A 26,074-nucleotide genomic window follows, 5' to 3' on the forward strand; every position below is an offset into this window, starting at 1 on the left:
TGCATTATACGGAATAATCTATCAACCAACATAAAGATGGTGTAAGGTGCCTCAGAAGGAAGTGAGTTGTGACTCCATCAGAGGAAATTTTCAATATTTTCTGGATGGCAGTTGACATTGGAGAAAGGATAAAAACATCAGCTCTATTAAATGATTCTTAAAGAACCTTCTTATCAAAAGTTCTGCTGTTATTTTATTGTTGTTGTTTTGTTTTGTTTTTTTGCGGTACGCGGGCCTCTCACTGTTGTGGCCTCTCCCGTTGCGGAGCACAGGCTCCGGACGCACAGGCTCAGCGGCCATGGCTCACGGGCCCAGCCGCTCCGCGGCATGTGGGATCTTCCCAGACCGGGGCACGAACCCGCGTCCCCTGCATCGGCAGGCGGACTCTCAACCACTGTGCCACCAAGGAAGCTCCATGCTGCTGTGTTTTTATTGAAGGATTATTCAGTACTTGAGTAGGGCCAGCTGAGATCCTTATCTTTTGACTTTAGAAGTTTATTGTCTCTGTTGCCGTTTAGAAAATGGCATTTAGAAAGATGCTGTGACATTCTTGGAAGATGTAAGATAAAAGCAGAGAAGGGAAAAGGAAGTGAAAAAAGGCAGCACAGTAAACGATCTGGGATGAGTTCAACGTGTAAAAAGCTTTGTGACTTTGGACAAGTCACTCACTCTCCTAGTTTGTTTACGTGTGCATTGGGAATAATCTTGCCATATTGGATTACTCTGGGGATTAAAAGCAAAAAGCCTTGGAATTCCCTGGGGGTCCAGTGGTTAGGACTCCACCAAGGGCCCGGCTTCAATCCCTGGCTGGGGAACTAAGATCCTGCAGGCCTCTCAGTACAGCCAAAAAAAAAAAAAAAAAAGGAAAGCCAAAAGCCTGGCACATAGTAGGCTTTTGTGAAATGTTTATATATATATATATATTATAAAAAAAGAGAAAACAGAGGGAGTTAGAAAAGGGTTGTGAGTAAAATATGAACATGTCCATGTTAAACTACCAAAAGTTGGTCAGCGTGCAACACACAGGCATAGACTTTGTAAATTACCTGCCTTTACCTTAGCCCAAACTGCCTTTTCTCATCATGGCTTTGTTGTTCTATGTGAAACTTTCCTTGACACCAGTGGGCAGAATTAATCAGTCAGATTGAGTCTTCAGGTTTCCATTGTTGTCATTAAGAAATCAGCTATTGGGCTTGCCTGGTGGCACAGTGGTTGAGAGTCTGCCTGCCGATGCAGGGGACACGGGTTCGTGCCCCGGTCTGGGAAGATCCCACATGCTGCGGAGCGGCTGGGCCCGTGAGCCATGGCCGCTGAGCCTGCGCGTCTGGAGCCTGTGCTCCGCAGCGGGAGAGGCCACAACAGTGAGAGGCCCACGTACCGCAAAAAAAAAAAGAAATCAGCTCTTAGTTTAGCTTGTTGCTTTATTTAAAGTAGTCTGTTTCTCCTCCGGCTGGCCGTCTCTGGTGTTCTGTACTTTCACTATGATGAATCTAGATATGGGATTCTTTTTATCCTGCTTAGGATTTATGGGGTTTCATGAAACTGTGAATTGGTGCCTTTTATCATTTCTAGAAATCCTTTGCTCTTATCCCTTCAGATATTACCTCTGTGCTATTCTTTTTCTTTCCTTCTAAGACTTCAATTAAATAAATGTATGACCTATTCACTGTGTCCTCCCACTGGAGGAGGAGTACTAACTTCCCAGAGTAGTTTTAAGTGTTAAATGAGCTATGCATAACCATTACTGAGCACAGCACTTAGAAAGAATCCAATAAATGACTGCTGCTGTTAGTATTAGTGACAGTGTTTACAATTAACTCATGATAATGGATGTTTCTATAAATCAGTCTAAATTTGTCTTTTATGCAGTTGATTTGGTCCAATGGTTTTGCAGTTTAACTCCAACATGGGCCTTTTTTTGAAAAACGGAACTGACTTTTTAATATGGTCTCTGACAAAATAACCATGGAGTACTAACTATAGTTACTATAAGTTTGGGATAAAAGCAACTTTCCCTAACACGATACACAAAAATAAGCTCAAAATGGATTAAAGACCTAAATGTAAGGCCAGAAACTATCAAACTCTTACAGGAAAACATAGGCAGAACACTCTATGACATAAATCACAGCAAGATCCTTTTTGACCCACCTCCTAGAGTAATGGAAATAAAAACAAAAATAAACAAATGGGACCTAATGAAACTGCAAAGCTTTTGCACAGTAAAGGAAACCATAAACAAGACCAAAAGACAACCCTCAGAATGGGAGAAAATACTTGCAAATGAAGCAACTGACAAAGGATTAATCTCCAAAATTTATAAGCAGCTCATGCAGCTCAATAACAGAAAAACAAACAACCCAATCCAAAAATGGGCAGAAGACCTAAATAGACATTTCTCCAAAGAAGAAATACAGACTGCCAACAAACACATGAAAGAATACTCAACATCATTAATCATTAGAGAAATGCAAATCAAAACTACAATGAGATATCATCTCACACCAGTCAGAATGGCCATCATCAAAAAATCTGCAAACAGGGCTTCCCTGGTGGCGCAGTGGTTGAGAGTCCGCCTGCCGATGCAGGGGACCCGGGTTCGTGCCCCAGTCCGGGAAGATCCCACATGCCGCGGAGCGGCTGGGCCCGTGAGCCATGGCCGCTGGGCCTGTGCGTCCGGAGCCTGTGCTCCACAACGGGAGAGGCCACAACAGTGAGAGGCCCACGTATCGCAAAAAAAAAAAAAAAAAAAAAAAAAATCTGCAAACAATAAATGCTGGTGGAGAGGGTGTGGAGAAAAGGGAACCCTCTTGCACTGCTGGTGGGAATGTGAATTGGTACAGCCACTATGGAGAACAGTATGGAGGTTCCTTAAAAAACTACAAATAGAATTACCATATGACCCAGCAATCCCACTACTGGGCATATACCCTGAGAAAACCATAATTCAAAAAGAGTCATGTACCAAAATGTTCATTGCAGCTCTATTTACAATAGCCCGGAGATGGAAACAACCTAAGTGTCCACATCGGATGAATGGATAAAGAAGATGTGGCACGTATATACAATGGAATATTACTCAGCCATAAAAAGAAACGAAATTGAGCTATTTGTAATGAGGTGGATAGACCTAGAGTCTGTCCTACAGAGTGAAGTAAGTCAGAAAGAGAAAGACAAATACCGTATGCTAACACATATATATGGAATTTAAGGAAAAAAAAATGTCATGAAGAACCTAGGGGTAAGACAGGAATAAAGACACAGACCTACTAGAGAATGGACTTGAGGATATGGGGAGGGGGAAGGGTAAGCTGTGACAAAGCGAGATAGAGGCATGGACATATATACACTACCAAACGTAAGGTAGATAGCTAGTGGGAAGCAGCTGCATAGCACAGGGAGATCAGCTTTGTGACCGCCCGGAGGGGTGGGATAGGGAGGGTGGGAGGGAGGGAGACGCAAGAGGGAAGAGATGGGAACATATGTATATGTATAACTGATTCACTTTGTTATAAAGCAGAAACTAACACACCATTGTAAAGCAATTATGTTCCAATAAAGATGTAAATAAATAAATAAAAGCAATGAAAAAATTTTTTTAAAAATGAAGCTTGGTCACAAAAAAAAAAAGCAACTTTAAACTATAGCTTCTACGTTCGTATTGTAAATGGAGGAATGAAGAGATAAATAAAGGTTCAATCCTATTATAACAAGCTCCATGGAGTGTAAAGATTTGTACAATAGTCCTGGAGTTTTATTGGGAAAGGTAGATGTTACACTTATAGCCAGCAGCGGTTGTGAATGAGAGTTATCAGCCCAGACTTTTCCACTGAAGTTTGTCTGCAGAGGATAGGGACTAAGTTAATAAAAGAAGCCTCTGTCTTTGCATTTAATTTATACCATGGTTACCACTGCTGCTACTCCATCCACTATTACTAGCGAAATCATTTGAATACCTACTACATCTAGGTGCTTGCCAAAACAATTTACATTAACTACCTCTTTTTATCCTGTCCACAATTTTCAGCATGAAGTATCAGTAACACTGTTTTATAGGTGGGGAAACCGAGACTTGAAGAAGCCAAGGAACTTGGCCACAGTCACCCAGCTAGTGAGTCCACATGGCTCTAACTCTAAAACCAGAGCTTTTAACCCCCAATACTGTATATACTGCCTTCCTAACAGAACCAAGTGCTTAATTTTCTGATAATGTTAATTTATCACACAAATATTTATTGGGGATAAAAAGAAAGGAAGGCTCTTGTTTCTTCCAGGAGCCGAGAGTTTGAGGGGTCAATTAGTGAATAACGATTGAGCAGAAATAGTTTTTGAAAGAGTCATGATTGCTGGCCTTTGCATTCAGTTGCCCTCTCCAGCCTTTTTCTTTTTTTTTTTTTGCGGTACGCGGGCCTCTCACTGTCGTGGCCTCTCCCGTTGCGGAGCGCAGGCTCAGCGGCCATGGCTCACGGGCCCAGCCGCTCCGCGACACGTGGGATCTTCCCGGACCGGAGTACGAACCCGTGTCCCCTGCATCGGCAGGTGGACTCTCAACCACTGCGCCACCAGGGAAGCCCTCTCCAGCCTTTTGAGTAGAGTAGGATGTGAGGCTAGTAGTGATTGAGTACGGTGGGTAAGAAACTCTGCTTCTGCCTTTCCTTTCTCTCAGGTAGACATCCTAAGATTGGGGATAGAACCTGGAATAGGAAAAAATGTGTAAATCATAAATTTAGGCTAGGTGGAAAGATTCCTGAGTTTTCTGACTAGGAGAATTTGGACTTTGTAGGTGTTCTTTGAGCATTTGACTTCTTCAAGTCCTCTGTCTTTTTATCTCCTCTTGCTCTGTTGTTTAGTTTGGGGGTTATCTTGGGGGAAACTTTTTTTTTTTTGTATTAGGAAACTGGTAAGGCATAGGAAGAAAATTAAACCTCTAATTGGGTCTTTAAAGTTTATTCTAGGTTTTTAATAATCTGCACTTAATTCCAGTGGGGGGTGTGGGGGGGGGGTTACCCACACCACCAAGCCGTCCTCAGACACCTGGCTGGGTGTCCTGCAAAGTCAACTCAATTCTGACACTACCTGCCCAGAGATGGCATCAGATCCCACAGGGGAAGGACTCAGTTCCAGAAGACTGCCCCCCTCTACTTCAGATGCAGTCACAAGTCCAGGTTGTTATCTGTACTTCTGACTAATAGGCTATCAATCAGAGGTCCCCTGACTCCCTCCTTGGATCAACTAACTTGCTAGAGTGGCTCACCGAACTCAGGAAACTAGTTTACTCACTAGATTACTGGTTATACAAAAGATATGAAAGATATGAATCAATAGCCAGATGAGGAGATGTATAGGGGCGAAGTCCAGAACAGAGGAGCTTCTGTCCTCATCGAGTTTGGGGTCCAAGCATGCTGGCATGTGGAAGCATCTTGATTCACCGCCTGGAAGCTCTCTGAACCCCCTTCCTTTTGGGTTTTTATGGAGGCCTCGCTACATAGGAATGATTGATTAAATCATTGGCTGTTGGTGATTGATTCAACCTCTAGCTCCTCTTCCCTCCCCAGAAATCGGGGATGGGACTGAAAGTTCAAACCCTCTATTCCTGGTTGGTTCCCCTGGTAACCAGCCTCCCTCCTCAGTTGTGGTCCCAAAGTTATCTCATTAACATAACGAAAAGCACCTTGATGGCTCTCATTGCTTTATGAAATTAGGGTTTTAGGGGCTCTCTGCCAGAAATGTGGATGAAGACCAAATGTATATTTCTTACTGTAAAATCAAAATATTATAGTTTTGGTCTCAGGAAAAATAAAAATGAACTAAACTTCATGTTTCTAACCAAGTTTACAAAGCTGAAATGTAAGGATTCATAGGAAGGTTATCATGGAATGAAAGATAGGCTGTTTTCTAGCATTCCCTCTGGACTATTCTTAGGTACTGAATATTTCTAACAAAAGTAGAGGAGAATAAGGAAGCGCTTACTGGAACCATGTGGCTCCCACAGGGAAAAGAGATTGCCAACTATGAGAGAAGGCAGACCTGAGGAGGGTTACTTTCACTGTATTTGGAGTTCAGTCCATTAGGTGATCAGATTTTATCCTTCAGGTATTTTTTCTATAAAATATTTTTAGTGTAGGTGTATTTATGAACACTGCTTACTACTTTATTTGAGTAAACCGGGAAATCATATGAGGACTGGTAATTAGACATATAATTCCATCTCCCGATTTTAAAGCATATTAAGTGGTTTTATAATCAGTCATCATGGATTTTTGCAGATAGGACTTAGGAAACCTTCAGCTAAAGAAGTGTGCAAATTTTTCTAAGCTTTTTTAAGAATAACATAATGGATGTTTCATCTTTTTCATTATAGCCTTTAAAGCTGCAAGACAGCAGCCCTCCCAAAATGTTGCTACTAAGAATTATTCAGAGGTAAGAAAAAAAGTTTTCTAATTGTGTACCAATTTATGTTTCCTACATTATGATTGTCAATTCTTTGGTCTACAAAGTAAATAAAAGAAGAAAAAATGTGGAACATTAAAACTGCAGAGAACTTTACTGATTATCTAGACTGAGGGCTTCTAGGGTTTCTGCGCGGGAGGAAGGTTTCTCTTTTTCTTTCTTTAATAATGGATCACATGATTGGACACCCATAAATGTATGTACCCAGTAATATTTTTAAGGATAATAATGTTGAACCAAAAGAGTCCATGCATGGAAAACTATGATTGAAGATGGGCGTTCAGTGCGTAGAGAGGTCTTATTTATTGCTGGCTTCCTTTTGTTACTTACACTCTCATAATACTCTGACTTGTGTCTTAATGGCTGAAGCCAGACTCAAGACAAGCTACAAGGTCTGAGTCTACGGACCTCTGTGTTCAACTCTAGATTTAACATGAAACTTCTGCTCTTCCTTTGGATTCCAAGAAGAGTCCAGAATGGGCTTGATTCTCCTGTTACCTCTCTTTCAAAACACATGTGTCTTACTTCCCAGGCACCATCCCTGGCCTCTACCTACTAGATGCCTGGGGTGTCCCCCCCTAGTTATGATAATCAAAATGTCTCTAGACATGTCCAGATGTTTCTGGGATGGGGGGGCGTTTAAAAAATCACACCTAGTTGAGAATCGTTGCTCTATATCATACTGCCCCACTAGCATTTTCTCAAATTTCACTCCTTGATTTCTTGAGTATGTAACACAATTGACCACCTCCTCTTCCAGAAGACTTCTCTGTTTTTTGTTTTTTCCTCTCTTATTATTATACAATTATATATGGGTACACTGGTGCTAACTTTTATCCTGAGCTCCATTTCATTATTCCTATTCAACTGTTGCCTGCTATCGCTTCAAGATCATATCTGAAAACAAATTATCATCATGTCCACAAGGTAGCTTCCCTTCTAGATTTTTCTTTTATAATGCAAGAACATGAGTTCAGAAAGAGCAAGTCATGGTAACTTTTTCTTTCATGTTTTTGATTGAGGTGACATAGTGGTAGATCAGGGGAATGCTGAAGGCATTTGATCCCTTCAAGGCACTTAAGACAATCTCCTGATAGTTTCATGGACAAAATGCAGAAATATTGGCTGGATTCATAGCCATTTAAAAACTTCATTTAATGGTCTTTGATTAATAGTTCAATGTCAGCCTTGGGTGGGGGTGGGTCTCAAGTGCTGCTTTTTTCACTGTTTTGTCTTTGGCTTTATCAGTTGGATGAAGACATGGCAAATGTGTGTATTAAGTGTCAAGATAACACAAAATGTAGAGGAGTAGGTAGTAATTTGGATGATAGTATCAAGAATCACAAGTATCTTTCTTGGGGCTTAAAAGCAGCAAGTGGTATTTAACAGGGATAAATGTAACAGAAAAACAGATATCCGGTACTTCCCACACAGTCTTATACCTCATTTAAAATTGGAGATGAAACACCGATGGCCTAGTTCCTCATTAGAACCCAAGAAAATCACAGGGCACTGTCCGCACATGACCCAATGTGAGTCATTCACCAGTCTGAGTGCATGTTCCTATAGGTACCCAGGCTGCCGTGGTAGTAGGAGAGAAGTGAGCTCACACATGTTGTATTAAAAAACATTTGTAAATGAAGAGTGACATCAGTGGGGAGGTTAGGCAGAGCTTTCGTTTTTATGGTTATTGCTTACATGGTATCTGCCTCCTTTTTTATAACTTTTTATAAAAATATATATTTTTGGACATTAGTTAATGCATTTTTATTCAGATTTTCCATTCCCACAAAGACTATTTGCTGTTGTGTTTCTCCCCCTTAGGTGATTGTGGTAGATGAGTCAGATACCGAAGAAGACATTTTTCCTACCACTTTCCAAAGCTGATCAAAGGTCGGTGCAGTGACTTCCTGCAAAAGGAACATCTGAAAAAATTAAAAATTATCCAGAATTCAACATACATACTTCTCTATGCTACAGAAGTCTGATTTGTTAAAAAAAAATTTTATTTATGTATGTATGTATGTATGGCTGTGTCGGGTCTTCATTCCTGCACACAGGCTTTGTCTAGTTGCTGCAAACGGGGGCTACTCTTCATTGTGGTGTGTGGGCTTCTCATTGCGGTGGCTTTTCTTATTACGGGCTCTAGGCGTGCAGGCTTCAGTAGTTGTGGCTCGCAGGCTCAGTAGTTGCGGCACACGGGCTTAGTTGCTCTGTGGCATGTGGGATCTTCCCAGACCAGGGTTCAAACCCACGTCCCCTGCATTGGCAGGCAGATCTTAACCATTGCGCCACCAGGGAAGCCCTGGAAGTCTAACAGATTTATTTCAGCTAGTCACGTATGTTCAAAAGTGAAAAATAGACCAAGGGGTAGTTCGTGGAGTCAATGCAGCATTATTACAAGTATTTTCACTGAAAATTTGAATAACTTGTCATTCATTTCCTTTTGCCTTATTACCCAGTGATTTTCTTGCTGGAGTACTATGTCCTTTCCAATGAACAGAAATAGCTTTGTATTTTGTTAATATTCTGTTTCAGCTTTCAGCACTTCCTGTGTGTCAGGTACCATTCTGAGCCTTTGCCTATGAATTAGCTTATTTGCTGGTCACAGTCACTCCAGGAGGTAAATGTACTTATAACTCTATTTTCCCCCTTTTACCTTTGAAGAAAGTGAGGCGTGGTAGTCTACGTAACTTACCTAAGGTCACACAGCCAGTCACGGAGCCAAGCATTCTGCTCCAGGACTCGTCTCTGCTGTTGCCGCTGCTGCTTCTTTTCATTTTTTAAAAAATTTTATTGAAGTATAGTTGATTTACAATGTTGTGTTAATCTCTGCTGTACAGCAAAGTGAATCTGTTGTACATATACATATTCTTTTTCATATTCTTTTCCATTATGGTTTATCACAGGATACTGAATATGGTTCCCTATGCTATGCAGTAGGACCTTGTTGTTGATCCATCCTGTGTATCAATATAATAACTTGCATCTGCTAACCCCAAACTCCCACTCCATCCCTCCCCCACCTGCCTCCCCCTTGGCAGCTACAAGTCTGTCCTCTATGTCTGTGAGTTTGTTTCTGTTTTGTAGATAAGTTCATTTGTGTCGTATTTTAGATTCCACATGTAAGTGATAGCATGTGATATCTGTCTTTCTCTTTCTGACTTACTTCGCTTAGTATGATCATCTCTAGGTCCATCCTCTGCTGTTGCTTCTTCACATAATAGATTAAGCTCTCAGACCTCTGTGCATGTAATAAGAATCATTTAATTGATGAGAGGAGATTTAGAAACGAACATTTTGGCAAGAAATCTGAAATCATCCTTGGCAGATTTGTGTTCGTGATGACAGCCACGGGGTGACGCAGTTTATGCTGTCTTTGAAGAATTGTTTAGTAATGGCATGGTTTGTATAGGTATTTCACTCATGATTTAAAGTATTTAAGCTCTACCACTTACTGAGTGTGGACGTTGTGCAAGTTTTGTTGACTTCTGTGCCTCAGTGTCCTCATTTGTAAGATGAAGATAATAATATTTACCTCAAAGTGTTGTTATGAGGCTTTAAAGTGAGTTAATATTTGTGAAGTGCTAAGTACAGCACTTAACACATAGTAACACCTCTAGAAGGGCTTTTTGAAGAAATAACAGGCTAGGGAAATAGAACAAGAATAATGGAAAGAATGGTAAGCAGTAACAGCACTAATATTCTGGTAGTTGACTTTAAAAAGGAAAGAACTTCCAGCTGTAAAACTCCTTTCTGCTGGATGGGCAGTGGAAATCCACCCACTTTCCCCTGGAAAAACTGCACCAAACTCTACATGGTTGTACTGGGGACAAAAGGACCCTTCCAGATTTGATAGAGCTGGTGGCAACCTTCCCCTCCCTGCCGACCTTAAAGCAGTGAGCAAGAGAAGACCTGGCCCCATCAGGCCAGGTAGAGGAGGAGAGATGGAGGGGATTCTATTAAACCTTGCAGCGCGGGGAGCCAACATTTTGGGGGCACCTTTTATGTAGGCCAATTTAACATGTTCTCTTATGCTTGTGATGCTGTTACAACTGACATAATTGGCTGAACATCTCTAGGTAGGAATTCTGACTTGTGCCTCCAAATTATATCTGTACAAAAATGGAGAAGACTTACAGCTCCTGGCACTCAATGTAATACACCCTGTCTGCCTTATTTTTGAGCCATCCACAAGAAACTAATCAATTAACATTTTTTGACATCCAGGACAAGAGTCCATTTATTTGACCCAGTAGTCAAAACTGTATAACTATTCTTCTCTTCCTGCCACTGCTCTCTGAGGATAGGGGACCTCTCATAGACTGGATCTGTAGGTGTGTGAGGTCCTCTGGTGCAGAACTGGGGGCTCCTGCTATGATCAAATGAGCCAGCATCTGGTATAGAATGCCTGGCTTGTTTCTGGACACCACTGGTTGTTTGTCTGGGGAGACATCAGCAAGCAGAGTCAGGCCTCAGTGGGTGCTTCTTCCTATAACCCCCCTCTTTCCCCAGCTCTCACCTGCGGTGGCTAGCCTTGGCACTGTGGCTTCATGCTTTTGATCTGCTTCTTCCTATCACAGATGATGGAAACAAGTCAACAATGATCAGTTCCTGCTTAGGTCAAGTACAGAGAGTTGGGGACTTCCCAGGTAGATTGGTTGATAAATTCCTTGATCCTCTACCTCCAAAGCTATGTTGCTCTTCAAGTTTGCTCGGCAAATCCTCCTGTCCTTTACTTTTGTGCCTAAGAGCCTGTGGATTTTTCTGTTTCCTTCTGATGCATAGACCTCTTGACTCTCAACAATTTGTCCAGACAAGCCCTTTGCTATAGTAACATCCCAAAGCATGGTAATAAATTGTTGGCTAAGAGTTCACAGACACTGCTTTTATTTAAGACAGGAGCCGGCAGACTTTTTTCTTAAAGGGCCAGGTAGTAAATGTTTTAGGCTTTGCAGGCCAAGAGGCAAAACTGGGGATATTATGTAGGTGCTTATATAACCATTTAAATATACCCATTTCAAAATGTGAAGACCATTCTTAGCTCACAGGCTGTAAGGAACAGGTAGGCTGGATTTGGTGTGCTAGCCAAGTTTGCTGGCCCCTGTCCTAAGATGACCTAAAATTTCTGTTAGTAGAAATACATAGGAATATGAGTTGCATTGCTACAAGTTAAGCTTCATAAAAGAAGATTTCTGATTATCTTGCTTACTGATGTTTCCCAGGGCCTATCATAGTACCTGGCAGGGGTCAAGCACTAAGTAAATATTTGTTTTTCGGACTGGACACAAATAATATTAACAGTGAGACAACCCTAGAAAGCGGTGAGCCTTTCCTAAGATCCTTTTATCCTGTTATAGAAACGTAACTGAGATTTGATTTAAAATATTTCAGTATTGCCATAATTTTCAGGAGTAGAGGGTGGTAGTAGGTACATGTTAATATATGCTAAGAACTATGATGTCAGCAAACATCTGTGGCGTGCTTCATGTGTGTCAGGCACTGAGCAAAGTGTTTAAGTATATAAACACATTTAATCTTTAAAAAAATCTTATCGGGCTTCCCTGGTGGCACAGTGGTTGAGAATCTGCCTGCTAACGCAAGGGACACGGGTTTGAGCCCTGGTCTGGGAGGATCCCACATGCCGTGGAGCAACTAGGCCCGTGAGCCACAACTACTGAGCCTGCGCGTCTGGAGCTTGTGCTCCGCAACAAGAGAGGCCGCAATAGTGAGAGGCCCGCGCACCGCGATGAAGAGCGGCCCCCGCTAGCCACAACTAGAGAAAGCCCTCGCATAGAAACGAAGACCCAACACAGCAAAAATAAATTAATTAATAAACTCCTACCCCCAACATCTAAAAAAAAGATTTAAAAAAAAAATTCTTATCATCCTCGTTTTACAGGTGAGGAAATTGTGGCACAGGGAGGCTAAGCTGCTTGAAGCCATGTGGCTCCTAAATGGCAGAACTGGAATTCAGACCCTGAATTTCATTGCCACTAAGCTTCTACTGCCTCTAATGTAGCTCGAAGGGAATGTGTTATTTTTATTCATGGCTGCTACTAAAATGAAAAACTTAGCTCGAAAGCCTTCTGTGATGAATTCTTTGGTTCATTTTCTCTGTTTTGCTCACATTTTGCCTCAGGTGGTTGAGCACTTCATCATCGAGCAAACGCACGTCCCGGGGCCAAATCGCTAAAGGGGTTGATTTTGAATCAGATGAGGTAATAACGTAATACGTTAAGTCTTAAATGATTCTTAAATGTTTATAAAATCTGAATAGGGACTGCTAAGCTAGTTGCCGAAAATTATTTCTAAAAATAGTTTCATTGATCACCTTCCTTTGAACCATAGTTAATACTGAGTCAATGAGTGGCCTCTGTTGAGTGCTCATCGATGGAAATACCTCAGATGTAAAAGGCCTGCAGATCCTTAACATATAATATCACTCAGCTCTTACTTAACTTGCCCAGTTAACAGTAGGATCAGAATCGTTTTTTCAGCTTCTGTTGTTTATGTTTGGAGAAATAGTGGTGATGATATCGTGGAAGCCTTTAATGTTGCTTTACAACAGAATGTTTATTAAATGTTCACTGTATGCTCTCCACACTTCCTGTATATTTAAGGCGGTACATAGTGGTGTTTTAACATAAAACTTACCATCTTAACCAGTTTTAAGTGTACAGGTAGTTCACTAGTATTAAGTATATTTACACTGTTGTACAACAGTCTCCAGAACCTTTTCATGTTCCCAAACCAAAAATCTATACCCATTGAACCACATCTCCTCATTTTCCCCTCTCCTCAGCCCCTGGCAAGGGGCTCTTCTACTTTGTGCATTATGATTTTGACTACTCTGATACTTCATATAAGTGGAATTATACAGCATTTGTCTTTCTGTGCCTGTCTTATTTCACTGAGCATAGTGTCCTCCAGGTTCATCCCTGTTGTACCACATGACTCACACCTTTGGTTTTTGAGCTTCACCTGCTGCCGTCATGTTCTCTGTGTCCCAGCTCTGGTTTTGAAACAGCTTGAAGAGAAGACGCCCCAGAACTCAGGCTGCAAAGAAAAATGGCACCCTGAGCTCAGTCTGCCTATTAAATACTATCATGTTGCCTCCAGGAGAGAAGTGGGCAGTTGTTGACCCGTTTATTAATTCCAAAGCATCTAGATATACATGTGGTTATATGTTACTTACAGAAATTCATATAGTTCATGTTAGCTCCAAAGGAGAACTATTAGCAAATTCTCTACTCTAGTTTGGATTTATCTCTGGTTTATCAACAAGTTCTGCCTTTTATGGTAGCAGAAAGTGAATCAATAAGAGAGAGCGAATTTGTGTTTCTCAAGGCATCCATATCTCACTAGAGATAGCTAATTTAGCGAACACTGGAACATGTTAATATCACCAGCAGAGCCTAACACCAAATAATTATCCCTTTTTATTAATGTCTTAAAGGAAACATAAATCAAAACTTTACAAATTTGCTTTCTCTTTTGAATAGTTATAGAATGTATATCATTGATTTTATGTTAACCTCATCAAATTATGTATTTGGGGCTTATCGAAGGTTTAGTTTTCATTCTCTCTAATTAAATTCTTAGTTAACATCTGATATTCCTGCCTGTTCTTACTATGCATATAATCTACGTCCCAGCAGTCTTTGAAACTAAATAGTTCCTCTACTTATTTTTCCAAAAAACATATTTGAAAGATTGCTTTCCTAGGTTGTTTCTTGTACCAGTCTGAGAGTAGCTGTCTATTTCTAGCATTAAATGGGTAATGGAAATAAAAATTACAGCTATTTCTGAGTTAGGTCATGTGGCTTCATTATTTTTTTGGCTCTGAATTTCCAGAGCATCAGATACACCAGTTATAAAATGTAAGTGGAAAAAAAAAAAAAAAAACCTATTTAGAAACCTAATAGAAATGACTTGAAGAGGGTTTTTTTTGTTGTTTTTTTGTCTTGCCCATGCCTTATTTGCTTTTATTAAGGTGAATAATTGAGAGAAATATATATGATATATATTGTGGGCTTATATATATACACACATATAGAGCAGGATAAATTTTTATTTTTAATGCTTGCTAAGAATTTAGTTGGACTTTCATTGTTTTAACAATGAAATAGCTACTAAGGAAGGGAGGAAGAGAAAAAAATTGACAAACTATTCATATTTATAAAGGAAATAGAAAAATGAAAGTCTACCCCATGTGAAAGGAGGAAATGGCTCTTACTGGTATTGTTTTGCCCATAAGAACTTCTGTCTTGTTTCAGTGAAGCGTGGAACAGTCACTAATTTTACATTTGGATGTCATTCCAGGATGATGATGATGATCCTTTTATGAACCTTAGTTCTGCAAGAAGGAACAGAAGATAATATATTTAATGGCAGTTTGAAGTTTTCAAGATTCAGGAAAAATCGAAACGTTGCAAACTACGAGTTTACCAGTTGAAGATTTTTTGAGTATTGCTGTTAACTGAAGAATTTGAATGAGTCTTACTTAACAGAGAAACTAATGTATAAAAATTTATGTTTTTGAATATCATTTCCTGAACATGACTTCATTATTTGAGAAACTTCCCAGCTCAAGGGCGTATAGAATAGCATTGGTTTTCCTTATTTTTTAATCTGGTTGTTAACATTACCTGTTCTATAAATGCTCCATAAAACTTAGAATGTTGTTTTTCTGACATACATCAGTATATGTCTTACCGAGTGAGAGCTTTGCTTAAATACAGTCTTGAGTAAGGACTAAAATAAATCTACCATTGTACATTTCTGCTTTATAATCGAAGACTGTGCCAGTATTTTAAGGTTATTATATTTAGCCAAAGTTGAGGAAGAGAGCTTATAGAATCTAGCCCTTTTTATAATTTTCGTAATTTCTAGACATCCTGGATTTCCTGCAGGTAAAACAATTTATATGAAACGGTGCCTAAGCTCACTGTTACTCAGTATATGTTCTTTTTCTAATGCTTGTGATAGTATCAGCCAGAAACTTTGAATGATTACATATACCCTATACTTTGAATAATTAGATATGTTTGTATCAAAAAATAAAGTCTGTCACAATTGTTTTTTATTCCAGTTGTAGCAAAGATTCCAGAGGATTATGTTCCCATTGAATGGTGGTAATTTTCTCCATTATTTTCTATTATTAATGGTTCTCTCTCTCTCTCTCTCTCTCTCTCTCTCTCTCTCTCTCTCTCTCTCTCTCCCCCCCCCCACCTGTTTCTAGGAGGAAAGTGTTAAAATAATTTAACCATATCTTCTTAGAAGCTATTGAAGAGTTTTGTTTTGTTTTGTTTTAGATAGAGTGGTCACTTGAACCTTATGGTTATATTAGATAAACATTGAAATATAACTTCTGTGGAATATCAGTGCCAAGGTTTCTCATTAATATTTTATCTTAACATTGAGCATGGGCAATTCCAAAATCTTAGAGAAGCAGCTCCTGTTACATTTTCTTACGTGTATTCGGGGGACCTAAGGATTTGACCTCTTCAGATTTAAGTTCAATAATCCCATTCTCCTTTTTAAGACTCTGTTTAAAGACTCCCTGAGAGTATTCCTTCTTTTCATCTAACAGTGCAGCTATATATTCAAGACTCCTTAAGGAAGTTATAGATCTTGGTGGTACAACAGCCTGACATTTCTTTATATGTAGAAACAAACGCTAGACTGAGTGATGTTCCTGATTATTGGCATATTCATACCTAGAATGTGTCAAACTATAAAAGACAGCATTTGCTTAGTGGCTGCCTCTATATCATAGCCCTTTTAATGGGTCTAAGTCAAGAATTGCGATTAGCCGTAGTTTCTTTAAAAATGTTTTCTGTGCCTCACTTGAGCATAAGGATTATTTTAGCAGGTTGCATTAACTCAGCAGAAGGCCTTGTCCTGTGAAAGATTCTCAGACACATCTGCTCCCATCTTTAATATTCCCAGTATTTGAATGAAGCAAAGATGAAATCATGAGTAAGAGTTGCTCTCCATGGTGGGATGGAAGCTGGTTTGGGTGGCTGTCTGGGAAGACTCAGCCAATGGCTCTTCTCACCTGCCAGTGAGATGTCACCTGCTGGGGTGAGGGTCATAGTGAGGGAGATGGTCACTAATGCGTCCTGACAGGTTCCTGAGAAAAAAAGAGTAAGGCTTTCTCCCTTTCTACAAACTGCTCTACGGTATGAAAGAGGTTCTAAATGTGATTCTGTTAGCTCCTAGGAGAAGTGATTCCATGGCAGTGAGAGAGGGTGAAACTCTCAGCCAATTCAGGTCATTTTGCGAATAACGTGTGTCACCTCCTGGAAATACAGTAAATAGGAAAGAAAAACCTTTTTGATGAATATTGCTGCATAGTTAAATATGCCACATATCCTTGATATTCTGTATTGATGCAGTGAAGTCTAGGGTTTTTTGGACAGTTCTCAGACATGTTGGGATAGGTGTGTAGCGGTGATTTCCAGATGACTGCAGAGCCCCTACAGTTCCTCGAGGCTGAGACAGGGCCTCAGTGAAAACGTTCTGAGGGAAAAAATCCTTCCATCGTTTACCAAAGAATATCCCTCTTTCTGACATTTTGTTGTGTATCAAAGATACAATAGTGCGTTTACAATTCTAGGAAATAAAACTGGTACTTAGAAAAATTCAAGCATTTAGGCATACGACTTTCAATTTGGGTACAAATTGGACATTTTTCCCCTAAACTTTTAAAATTATGACCTGCAATAACAGAAAAGTCATGTGCTTTAACAAATAATGATAAAGTGAGCCTCATGGCATTCTCTACACAGGTCAGGAAATAGAACTTGACCAATGCCTCAGAAGCCCACCAGTGTTCTCTCCTGGAAACACGCCTTGACTCCTGCAATTCAGAAGTTCTTACTTTTGCCACAAGGTGGTGCTTCCAAATCTAAACTTAAGCCAGTGTAGTTTTGCAGTAAATTTGGAACCTGTGCATACTAAACTATGCTAAAACTAAGCTAAATTAGAAAGTTAGCTTTCTAATTTTATGTGTAAATTGTTTGACATATTTCACCTGGCTCAGCCTGTTGAAATTGCCAGGAAATTGCCCGTAAAATTGATAAATTTTACATGTAAAGGGTCAAGAAGAAAACGTTTTATGTTTTAATAAACAAAGAGGAAAAACTCTTTATTAGAAAAATGGAATAAAAATGTCTCCCATTGTAAAAGTTTTCTGTTGAAATGTACTATATTTAAAAATAGCGGGACTTCCCTGGTGGCACAGTGGTTAAGAATACGCCTGCCCATGAAGGGGACATGGGTTCGATCCCTGGTCCACTCTCTTCCGCCTCTCTTCTGCGAAGATCCCACATACTGCGGGGCAACGAAGCCCGTGTGCCACAACTACTGAGCCCACGTGCCACAACTGAAGCCCGCAGTGCCTAGAGCCTGTGCTCCGCAACAAGAGAAGCCACTGCAGTGAGAAGCCCTCGCACCACAGCAAAGAGTAGCCCCCGCTCCACACAACTAGAGAAAGCCCACGCACAGCAACGAAGACCCAACATGGCCAAAAATAAATTAATTAATTAAATTTAATAAAAATAACTATCCCCCAATGTAACCTGATGTCCTCTTTTGTATCTCATACATTTAATTCACAGTATTTTGTGGCTTTTTAAAGCTAACTACCATTAAGGTTATTATAAAAGATTTTATAGAATGAAGAGTTGGTTTTTTGAGTCCAAAGAGCTTCCATATTTTGAATGAGAAATGTCCATATTTCATCATTTGCTTATCTCATTTTCTGTTAATAGTCTGAACTTAATGTTTAATAGCTAGGTCTGAAAATACTAGTGATTTAGCTTAGCCTCTTAAGAAGTCAGTTCACGTAGCTTGCTATTGCCATGACTGATAACTAGATCTGATTTTAGCTGTTTAAATCGTAAAGGAAATGCATATTTATTCTTCAAAATTCAGACATTGAAATTTTATCAAAACGTGTGTATTTCCCTATAATCCTCTCCCCAGACACAACCTCTCAACAATGATGTATATATTTCTCCAGTTATTTTCGGCATGACTACTAACAAAAATTGTTGAATTAGAACCCCAAATTGTATAGTCAAATATTTTAGTCTTTGTATCAAGGTATATGTTCACCTTGATACTTTTCTTGACATCCTGATTTTTCCATATCTTCTTTATCAAACTCTTTTATTTAAACCATCATTGCCTGTTTTAAGAGGTAATTGTACTGCTTTCTGATGTGTAATTTAAATGTTATCACTCAATAATAATTTGGGTCAAATAAAAGAATATTTAATCTGTGTGCCTTGATGTCGTAAGTGGTAAAGTGAGATTCAAAGGGCTCTTGGCTGGTGATTGCACGTAATAGTTGATTAAATGAAAGAAGCACAATGGATATTAGGCTGGTTGGCCCAGGCCACGCTCTCTTCTGCCTGTCAGAGCCGCTAGGCAGTGCTGATGGTTCACGCACAGCTACCTAACACTAGTGCTTGAGTACCCTTGATCACAGTGCCTGTTTTAATTTCAAGAGTTTCATGTTTGTCTTGTTTAATAATCAGTATTTTCTCCACTGTAAGCTTATAAAACTAACTTCAGCCTACCTATGATTGCATTTGAACTGATTGCGGGGTGTATCTGGACTTTGCGCAAATGCTGCTAGAGGCAAAAAGCCACTGCCTAATGGAATAAGAGGTGCAATTGCACATCTGTTGGTTTTTTGTGGGGTTTTTTTTTTTTGTCTGTTGGTCTTAATAGTCCAGAAATAGGACTTGTGAAATGACGTCTATCCATTCATCATAGACATATCTGAAAACGCCCAGTGGTTGATCATCCCAGTCTTGATTTCTGAACTTTTTAGTAGTGCTTTAAAACCAGGTCATGTTTTTTAAACTTTTAATTTTGAAATAATAACAAATTTATGGAAAATGTGTAAGAATAATAGAGTACTTTTTACCTTTTACGCAGAGTCACCAATTTTTAACATTTCATCATTTAAAAAGTTATTCTCTGTGTATGTTCCACACATATATATTCATATACAAGCAGGAACATGCACACTTACATAGACTTTTTTTTCAATCTTTTGAGAGTAGGTTGCAAGGGGTAATGCTCCTTTACCCCTTATTATTTTCTTCAATGTATATTCATGTGTCCTCAAATCTTACTCCCTTCCCTGTTGCCCCATCCCTTTCTCCTCTTTCTGCTCTATCCATTGTAGGTAAACAGTTTCATTCTTGTTTATCCTTTCTGCATTTCTTTTTGCTAAAAGTGGATATGTGTATTTTTAATTTCCCCATTTTTCTTATACAAAAATTTGTACGCTATATATATTCTCACTCTGAACAATATATCCTAGAAATTATTCCCTACAATTTTATACAGGTCTTTTCTGTTTTTCATAGCTACACAGTCCTCCATTGAATTTAAATACCATGGTTTATTCTATCATTCTCCTACATATGGGTATTTAAGTAGTTCCAATATTTACAATATATAAATAATGCTGCAATATTAACCTTATTAGTATTTTCATATTTTTGGAAGTTTATCTTCAGAGTAAATTCCTAGAAGGTGGGATTGCTTGGTAAAAGGGTGAATGCATATGTAGTTTTGCTAAATACTGCCAAATTCCCTCCAGAGAGTTTGCATCGTTTTGTATTTCTGCCAACAATGTGTAAGACTGCCTATTTCTCCATATCCTCACCATCAGAATTTATTGTCAAGCTTTTGATTTTTTGCCAATCTAGTGGATGATAATCTCCATGTAGTTTTAGTTTTCATTTCTGTTATGAATGAAGTTGAACTTGTATGTGTAAGGGCCATTTTTGGTGCATTGCTTGTTCATGTATTTTGTCCATTTTTCTAGGATTTTTAGTTCCCCTCAAATTAATTTTTTAAAAACTTTTATATTAAGGATATTGACCCTTTGTCTATAATGTATTGCAAAATTTGTTTTCTTGCTCTCCTTTTGTGCTCTTATAGTTTCATTTCTTTCACATTTACATCTCTGATCCATTTAGAGTTTACTCTTGTGTAAAGTTGTGAGAAATGGATTTAATTTTATCTTTTACAAATGACTATCCAGTTGTCTTTGCATCATTTATTAAAGCGGCCTCTTTGCCCCATCAGTGTGCTAGATTTTCATATGTAGTGTGGTCTATTTCTGGACTTTCTATTCCATTCCATTAGTCTGTCTCTTCATGCATTGATAGCACGAAGTTTAAATATGAAGGCTGTGTAGTATGGTATAATGTCTGATAGGGCTAATCACCCCTCATAGCTTTTCATTTTCAATGTTTTCTTAGCTATCCTTTTATGTTTGTTTTTCCAAATGAACTTAAGTATCAATTTTGCAGCTTCAGCAACAAAAAAATTTGTTGTTTTTTTTTTTTGGAGGAATTGCATTAAATTTATAAATTAGGAAGAACTGACTGGATGTCAAGTCTACTTTATATGTTTCAGAAATGTTCTAAATGTTCTTCATAGAGGTTTTGAACGCTACTAAAATTTAATCTTAAGTATTGTCTTTTGTGCTGCTATTGTGATTGTAGTTTTTCTCTTCCATTATATCTTTTTTAAAAAATTTTATTAATTTTATTTATTTTTGGCTGCATTGAGTCCTTATTGCTGTGCGCGGGCTTTCTCTAATTGCAACAAGCAGGGGCTACTCTTCGTTGCGGTGGCTTCTCTTGTTGTGGAGCATGGGCTCTAGGCACGCAGGTTTCAGTAGTTGTGGCATTCAGGCTCAGTAGTTGTGGCTTGTGGACTCTAGAGTGGGTTCAGTAGTTGTGGTGCATGGGCTTAGTTGCTCCACAGCATGTGGGATCTTCCCTGAACAGGGCTGGAAACTGTGTCCCCTGCATTGGCAGGAGGATTCTTAACCACTGTGCCACTAAGGAAGCCCTTCCATTATATCTTATAACTGGTTATTTTTATATATGAAAGCTATTCGTTTTTGCATGATAATTTTATATCCTGCTAACTTGCTGAATTCTGTCATTTAAATTTGTTTTATCTTTGATGCGCTAGGATTTTCCAGGTGTAATTTTATGTGACCCACCAATAAAGATATTTTTGCTTCTTGTTTCAATTCTTATGCCTTTAATTTTTTCTCTTATCTTAGTGCATTGGCCTCCACCTCCATGTTAATATATCAAAAAAACTGGCAAAGTGCAGACAGGGAATGTAAAGTTTTTTCTATACACTTTGGTGGAATGTTACCAAAGTTAAAAAACTGTAACTAGAAATAGCTCGGAAAATTCTTCTCCAGGCAAATTTTATATATTTACCAAATAATAACTTCATTCAAATGGAATTATATGATGTGTACCTTATTGTGTATGACTTCTTTCTCACAGTGTGATGTCTGAGATCATTCATGTTGTATCATGACTCTGTACTTTTTCATTGCTTATAGCAGTTTCCACTCTCACCAGTCCATATCCTTGCAAAATATTTGGTATTTTCAGTCTTTTTAATTTTAGTCATACTGATGGATATGTAATAGTATCTTCTTGTGGTTTTATTTTCATTTCTCTGATGACTAGTGATGTTAAGGAACATTTCGTATTTTTTGTGCAAATTTTGATGTCATCTTTTGGGATATATGTATTCAGATATTTTGCCCATTTTTGAATGGGTTGTCTGCCTTTTTCTTACTGATTTCTGGGAGATATATTTTATACAATTCCTTTGTTGAGTATATGTATTGCAAAATCTTCTCCAGTGGCTTACCTTTTTGTTCTGTAAATGATGTGTTGTTGAACAGAAGTTTTTAATTTCAACAAAGGTCAATTTGTCAATGATTAATGTTTCTGTGTTCTGTTTGAGAAAACCATGCTCTATCCTAAGATCATAAAGAGATTCTTCTGTGTTATGTCCCAGAAGCTTATCTGATTTGCCTTTCACATTTAACTCTGCAGTCCAGCTGGGAGTTGATTTTTATGTGTGGTCTGAGATAGGAATCATGTTTCATTCTATTCCACATGGAGATGCACTGGCCTCAGCACCATTTGTTGAAATGACAGTCCCTTACCCCTGCTCCGCAGAGCTATCTTAGTCATTAATTAACAGACCATATATATACAGATCAATTTCTGAAATCTTTATTCTGTTCCATTGCTCTATTTGGAATTAATTGCTATAGTTTTTTAATGAGTTTTATAATAAGAACAAGTCTTCCATCTTTGTTTTTTTTCCCCAAGGTTTTCTTGGTAATTCTTGGCTCTAAAAATTTTCAAGTAAATTTTGTAATTATATATACTGCTTGTGAGCTAATATAAGGTCTTAACAAAAATACCTGTGTGGTTTCAGTTTGGTTAAATTTTTTTTTTATTGAAGTATAGTTGATTTACAGTGCTGTGTTAATTTCTGTTGTACAGCAAAGTGATTCAGCTATGTATGTGTATGTATATATATATATATATATACACATTTTTTTAATATAAATTTATTTATTTTTGGCTGTGTTGGGTCTTTGTTGCTGTGCGTGGGCTTTCTCTAGTTGCAGCAAGTGAGGACTACTCTTCATTGCGGTGCGTGGGCCTCTCACTGTGGTGGCTTCTCTCGTTGCGGAGCACGGGCTCTAGGCACGGAGGTTTCAGTAGTTGTGGCATGCGGGCTCAGTAGTTGTGGCTCACGGGCTCTAGAGTGCAGGCTCAGTAGTTGTGGCACACAGGCTTAGTTGCTCCACGGCATGAGGGATCTTCCTGGACCAGGGCTCAAACCCGTGTCCCCTGCGTTGGCAGGCGGATTCTTAACCACTGTGCCACCAGGGAAGTCTCTACATTCTTTTTTAATATTTTTTTCCATTATGGTTTATCTCAGGATATTGAATATAGTTCCCTGTGCTACATAGTTGGTTATAATTCTTAACTGTTGTCAATTGCAGTTGATTTAATTTAAACCTTGATCTTATTCCCAGGCTTGGCTAGATATTTCCTTTGATAGTCAAACCGATTTTGGTTGCCAAAGCTAAAGTTTGCTGGCTGAGATTAGGAAAATACCCTGTTCTTGCTGGTATCTTCCTGTTTCCTACCTGAAACGTTATCAACCTCATTTACCTGGCCTAATGTGCCTTTGCCCATTGGTGGCATAGCCCAGTCAAGAGAGGGTAATAATGTTTCTTATGCCCCCACCTCACCCACCTTCTTTTCCTCCAACTTGTTTAAAGCATGTGCTGTTTTTCCCTCCTCTCCTGAAACGCTTCCTACACTTACAAAACAGTCAATCCGGGCTTTCTTCCAGTTCTGATCTTCACTACCCAACCCCCTCTGCCACTCCACCCACTAGTTTCCTTCCATCTTCATTTCCACCTCCTAATACGCATCTCCTTATATTCTGCAGGGGTCCCTTCTCCTCATCAGATGCAGCAGGTGCTACTAAGGGAATGAGGAAAGGAGGAAAATGAGGCAGAGAACTGTTCATTGAGTTGCTCTTGCATGCCAGGCCCAGGTGTATATACACATTGTCATTATTTAATTCTCATAACACTACATAGTAGGCGTTATTACCCTTTTTTAAATAGCTGAAAATCACACAACTAATAAATGTAGGGCTGAGATTTAAATCTAATTCTATCTGAATCCAAATCTCATTCTTTCCACATGACCACACTGCCTTCCATGAACTGAGGCATGTTCTGACTTGCAGCTTAAAACAGTCTCAAATCCTAATGCATCTTTGAACAGAGACTATACAGAAAAGAAGGGCAAAGTCCAAAGCAGAATGTGAGCTAGATCTCAAGTTGGTGACTGGCCCAGATGGGGTGAACACCCAGAGGAGAGCTTTCCCTTGGAGAGAGACATTTCAGGTGGTTACAGGGATTCATATTAAACAATGAGCAGTAAATATGGGTGACTCACTGACCCAAGTTCTTATGAATATTGAAAAGTAAATGGTTTCCAGTTGGTCCAGATAAAATCTGTAATAGATGATAGACAGACAGACAGAGAATGGGTGACCACTGGGATTCTCAGGATTGATTCAGTTAGGTTTAATGTGTCCATCAACTAAAAACTTGTTTAATAGTAATTTCCCACAGGAGGTTTTTCTATTTTGGGGTTTTTTTCTCCAAATCATATTTATTATTTTTTCTCTGATTATTTAAAAAAACTATAGGAAAACTAAAAAGTACTAAACAACACAAAGAAAAAATATATATATATAATTAATATAGTAAATGTATATGTATTTGTGAATATAGCTGCTTTGTTTCTTTAAGATAAATTCTTAGACGTGAACTTTTTGGACGTCAAGTGTGGGTCATATTTTAAACACTTGGTAAAAACCTACAAATTCCCTTGTTGAATGGCCAGAGGACATGAATTTTAAAATGACAGACTGGAAATGCAAATAGCTAATAAGCCCAGGACTTTATTAGTAATTAAATTAACTTAAGGGACATACCATTTTTAACTATTGAAATAGAAGCTTTTCATTCATGCGATTTTTTTTTTTTTTTTTTACTTCAGAACAGGTTTAATTACTCCAGTTAAGGATAGAGAGATAGCACCTAGAGTAGTGCTCCCAGCCTTGAGGTTTCAGTAGAACACTGACTTTCATTAAGGAAAATAGACCAAATATTGCTAATACAGAGCCACTGCGTTTCTCAGGCACGTCAATTAGGAAAGCTCCTCCTTGAAAACGGATGAATAGTTCTCAGAGAAAGGAGGAGCCATTATTCCTCCGAACCACCCATGGACATTCCAGAGAAGAGGCAGATAGAGAGTTAGATTCTAGAAGAGATGGCAGCAAGGAGCTAGGCCCTTATGCAGGTGGCGGTGGCCAGCAGAGATGGTGCAATGAGCCCCAGGCCTCCCTGGTCCTAGGAGAACACTCTGGACCAGAGGTCTGTGAGAAGAGGCCAGGTAATGCCACCAGTCTTCACAGACAGACAGCCCTCCTCTGGACTGTAGTGCAGCTAAGGCTCCTCTTCCTCATACCAGCACTGTTCACTGAAGTCAAGGGAAAAGGCTGCAAACTCTCTAGTGGCTGAAACCACAGTCTGAGCCATGGGTTGTGTTACAGGTGTTGGTGAGGCCAAAACTCCCACGAACTGAATCTGGGGCCACGTGGCATGCTCAAAACGCTCTGGTGGGTCCCGTCCCTCTGGGTCCTCCAGATCTGGATGGCATCCTTGTGGGGGAGGATTTAGGCTCAGACTGGCCCACTGGCCATGAACTCCACCAGCTGCTGAGAGAAGAAATGCCCTCCACGTTCTTGGTACAACTTCTGGCAATCTTCGCTTCTCCACAGAAATTCTCTCATTTGTACAGCGAGGAACTTGTTGCTCTGAATCGGCTGATGAGCAGCCTCCAGAATCAGTGGGTGAACACCTGCAGGCTTGAGCGGGGCCAGAGTGAGGTGGAGAGCATGAGGGCTCCGCAAGATCGAGGTCATCTGTCTCCTGCCATCAGAGAGCCTGATAAGAGACCCATCAGGGCTGCACTCCCCACCCTTCCTACTCTGGAGCCCTCATTCATTCGATATTGAGTGCCAGTGATGCGTCGGACACTGAGCAAAGGCAAAAAACAAAAACAAACAAAAAGCAATAAAACCCCAAATAAAAACAACCCACCATAGACATGACCTCATGGGACATTTAGTCTAAAATACGTATACCATTTATTGA

At 39.3% G+C, this 26,074-nt stretch overlaps 1 protein-coding gene and 1 pseudogene across 1 annotated transcript in view; one reads left to right on the forward strand and one right to left on the reverse strand.

The window, feature by feature from the left end:
* Positions 1–15,538, forward strand: part of MRE11 (MRE11 homolog, double strand break repair nuclease) — a 72,716-nt gene extending 57,178 nt beyond the window's left edge. Inside the window, exons 17-20 of the mRNA XM_032640991.1 lie at positions 6,362–6,420; positions 8,275–8,343; positions 12,593–12,671; positions 14,776–15,538. Coding sequence (XP_032496882.1) covers positions 6,362–6,420; positions 8,275–8,337 — 122 coding nt within the window. The 3' untranslated portion in view covers positions 8,338–8,343; positions 12,593–12,671; positions 14,776–15,538. The remainder of the gene's footprint in view (positions 1–6,361; positions 6,421–8,274; positions 8,344–12,592; positions 12,672–14,775) is intronic.
* A 9,825-nt stretch (positions 15,539–25,363) lies between these two features.
* Positions 25,364–25,842, reverse strand: LOC116758635 (annotated as a pseudogene).
* Between the last annotated feature and the right edge of the window lie 232 nt (positions 25,843–26,074).

This window comes from Phocoena sinus, chromosome 8, assembly GCF_008692025.1.
Source record: "Phocoena sinus isolate mPhoSin1 chromosome 8, mPhoSin1.pri, whole genome shotgun sequence".
Taxonomy (NCBI): Eukaryota; Metazoa; Chordata; class Mammalia; order Artiodactyla; family Phocoenidae; genus Phocoena; species Phocoena sinus.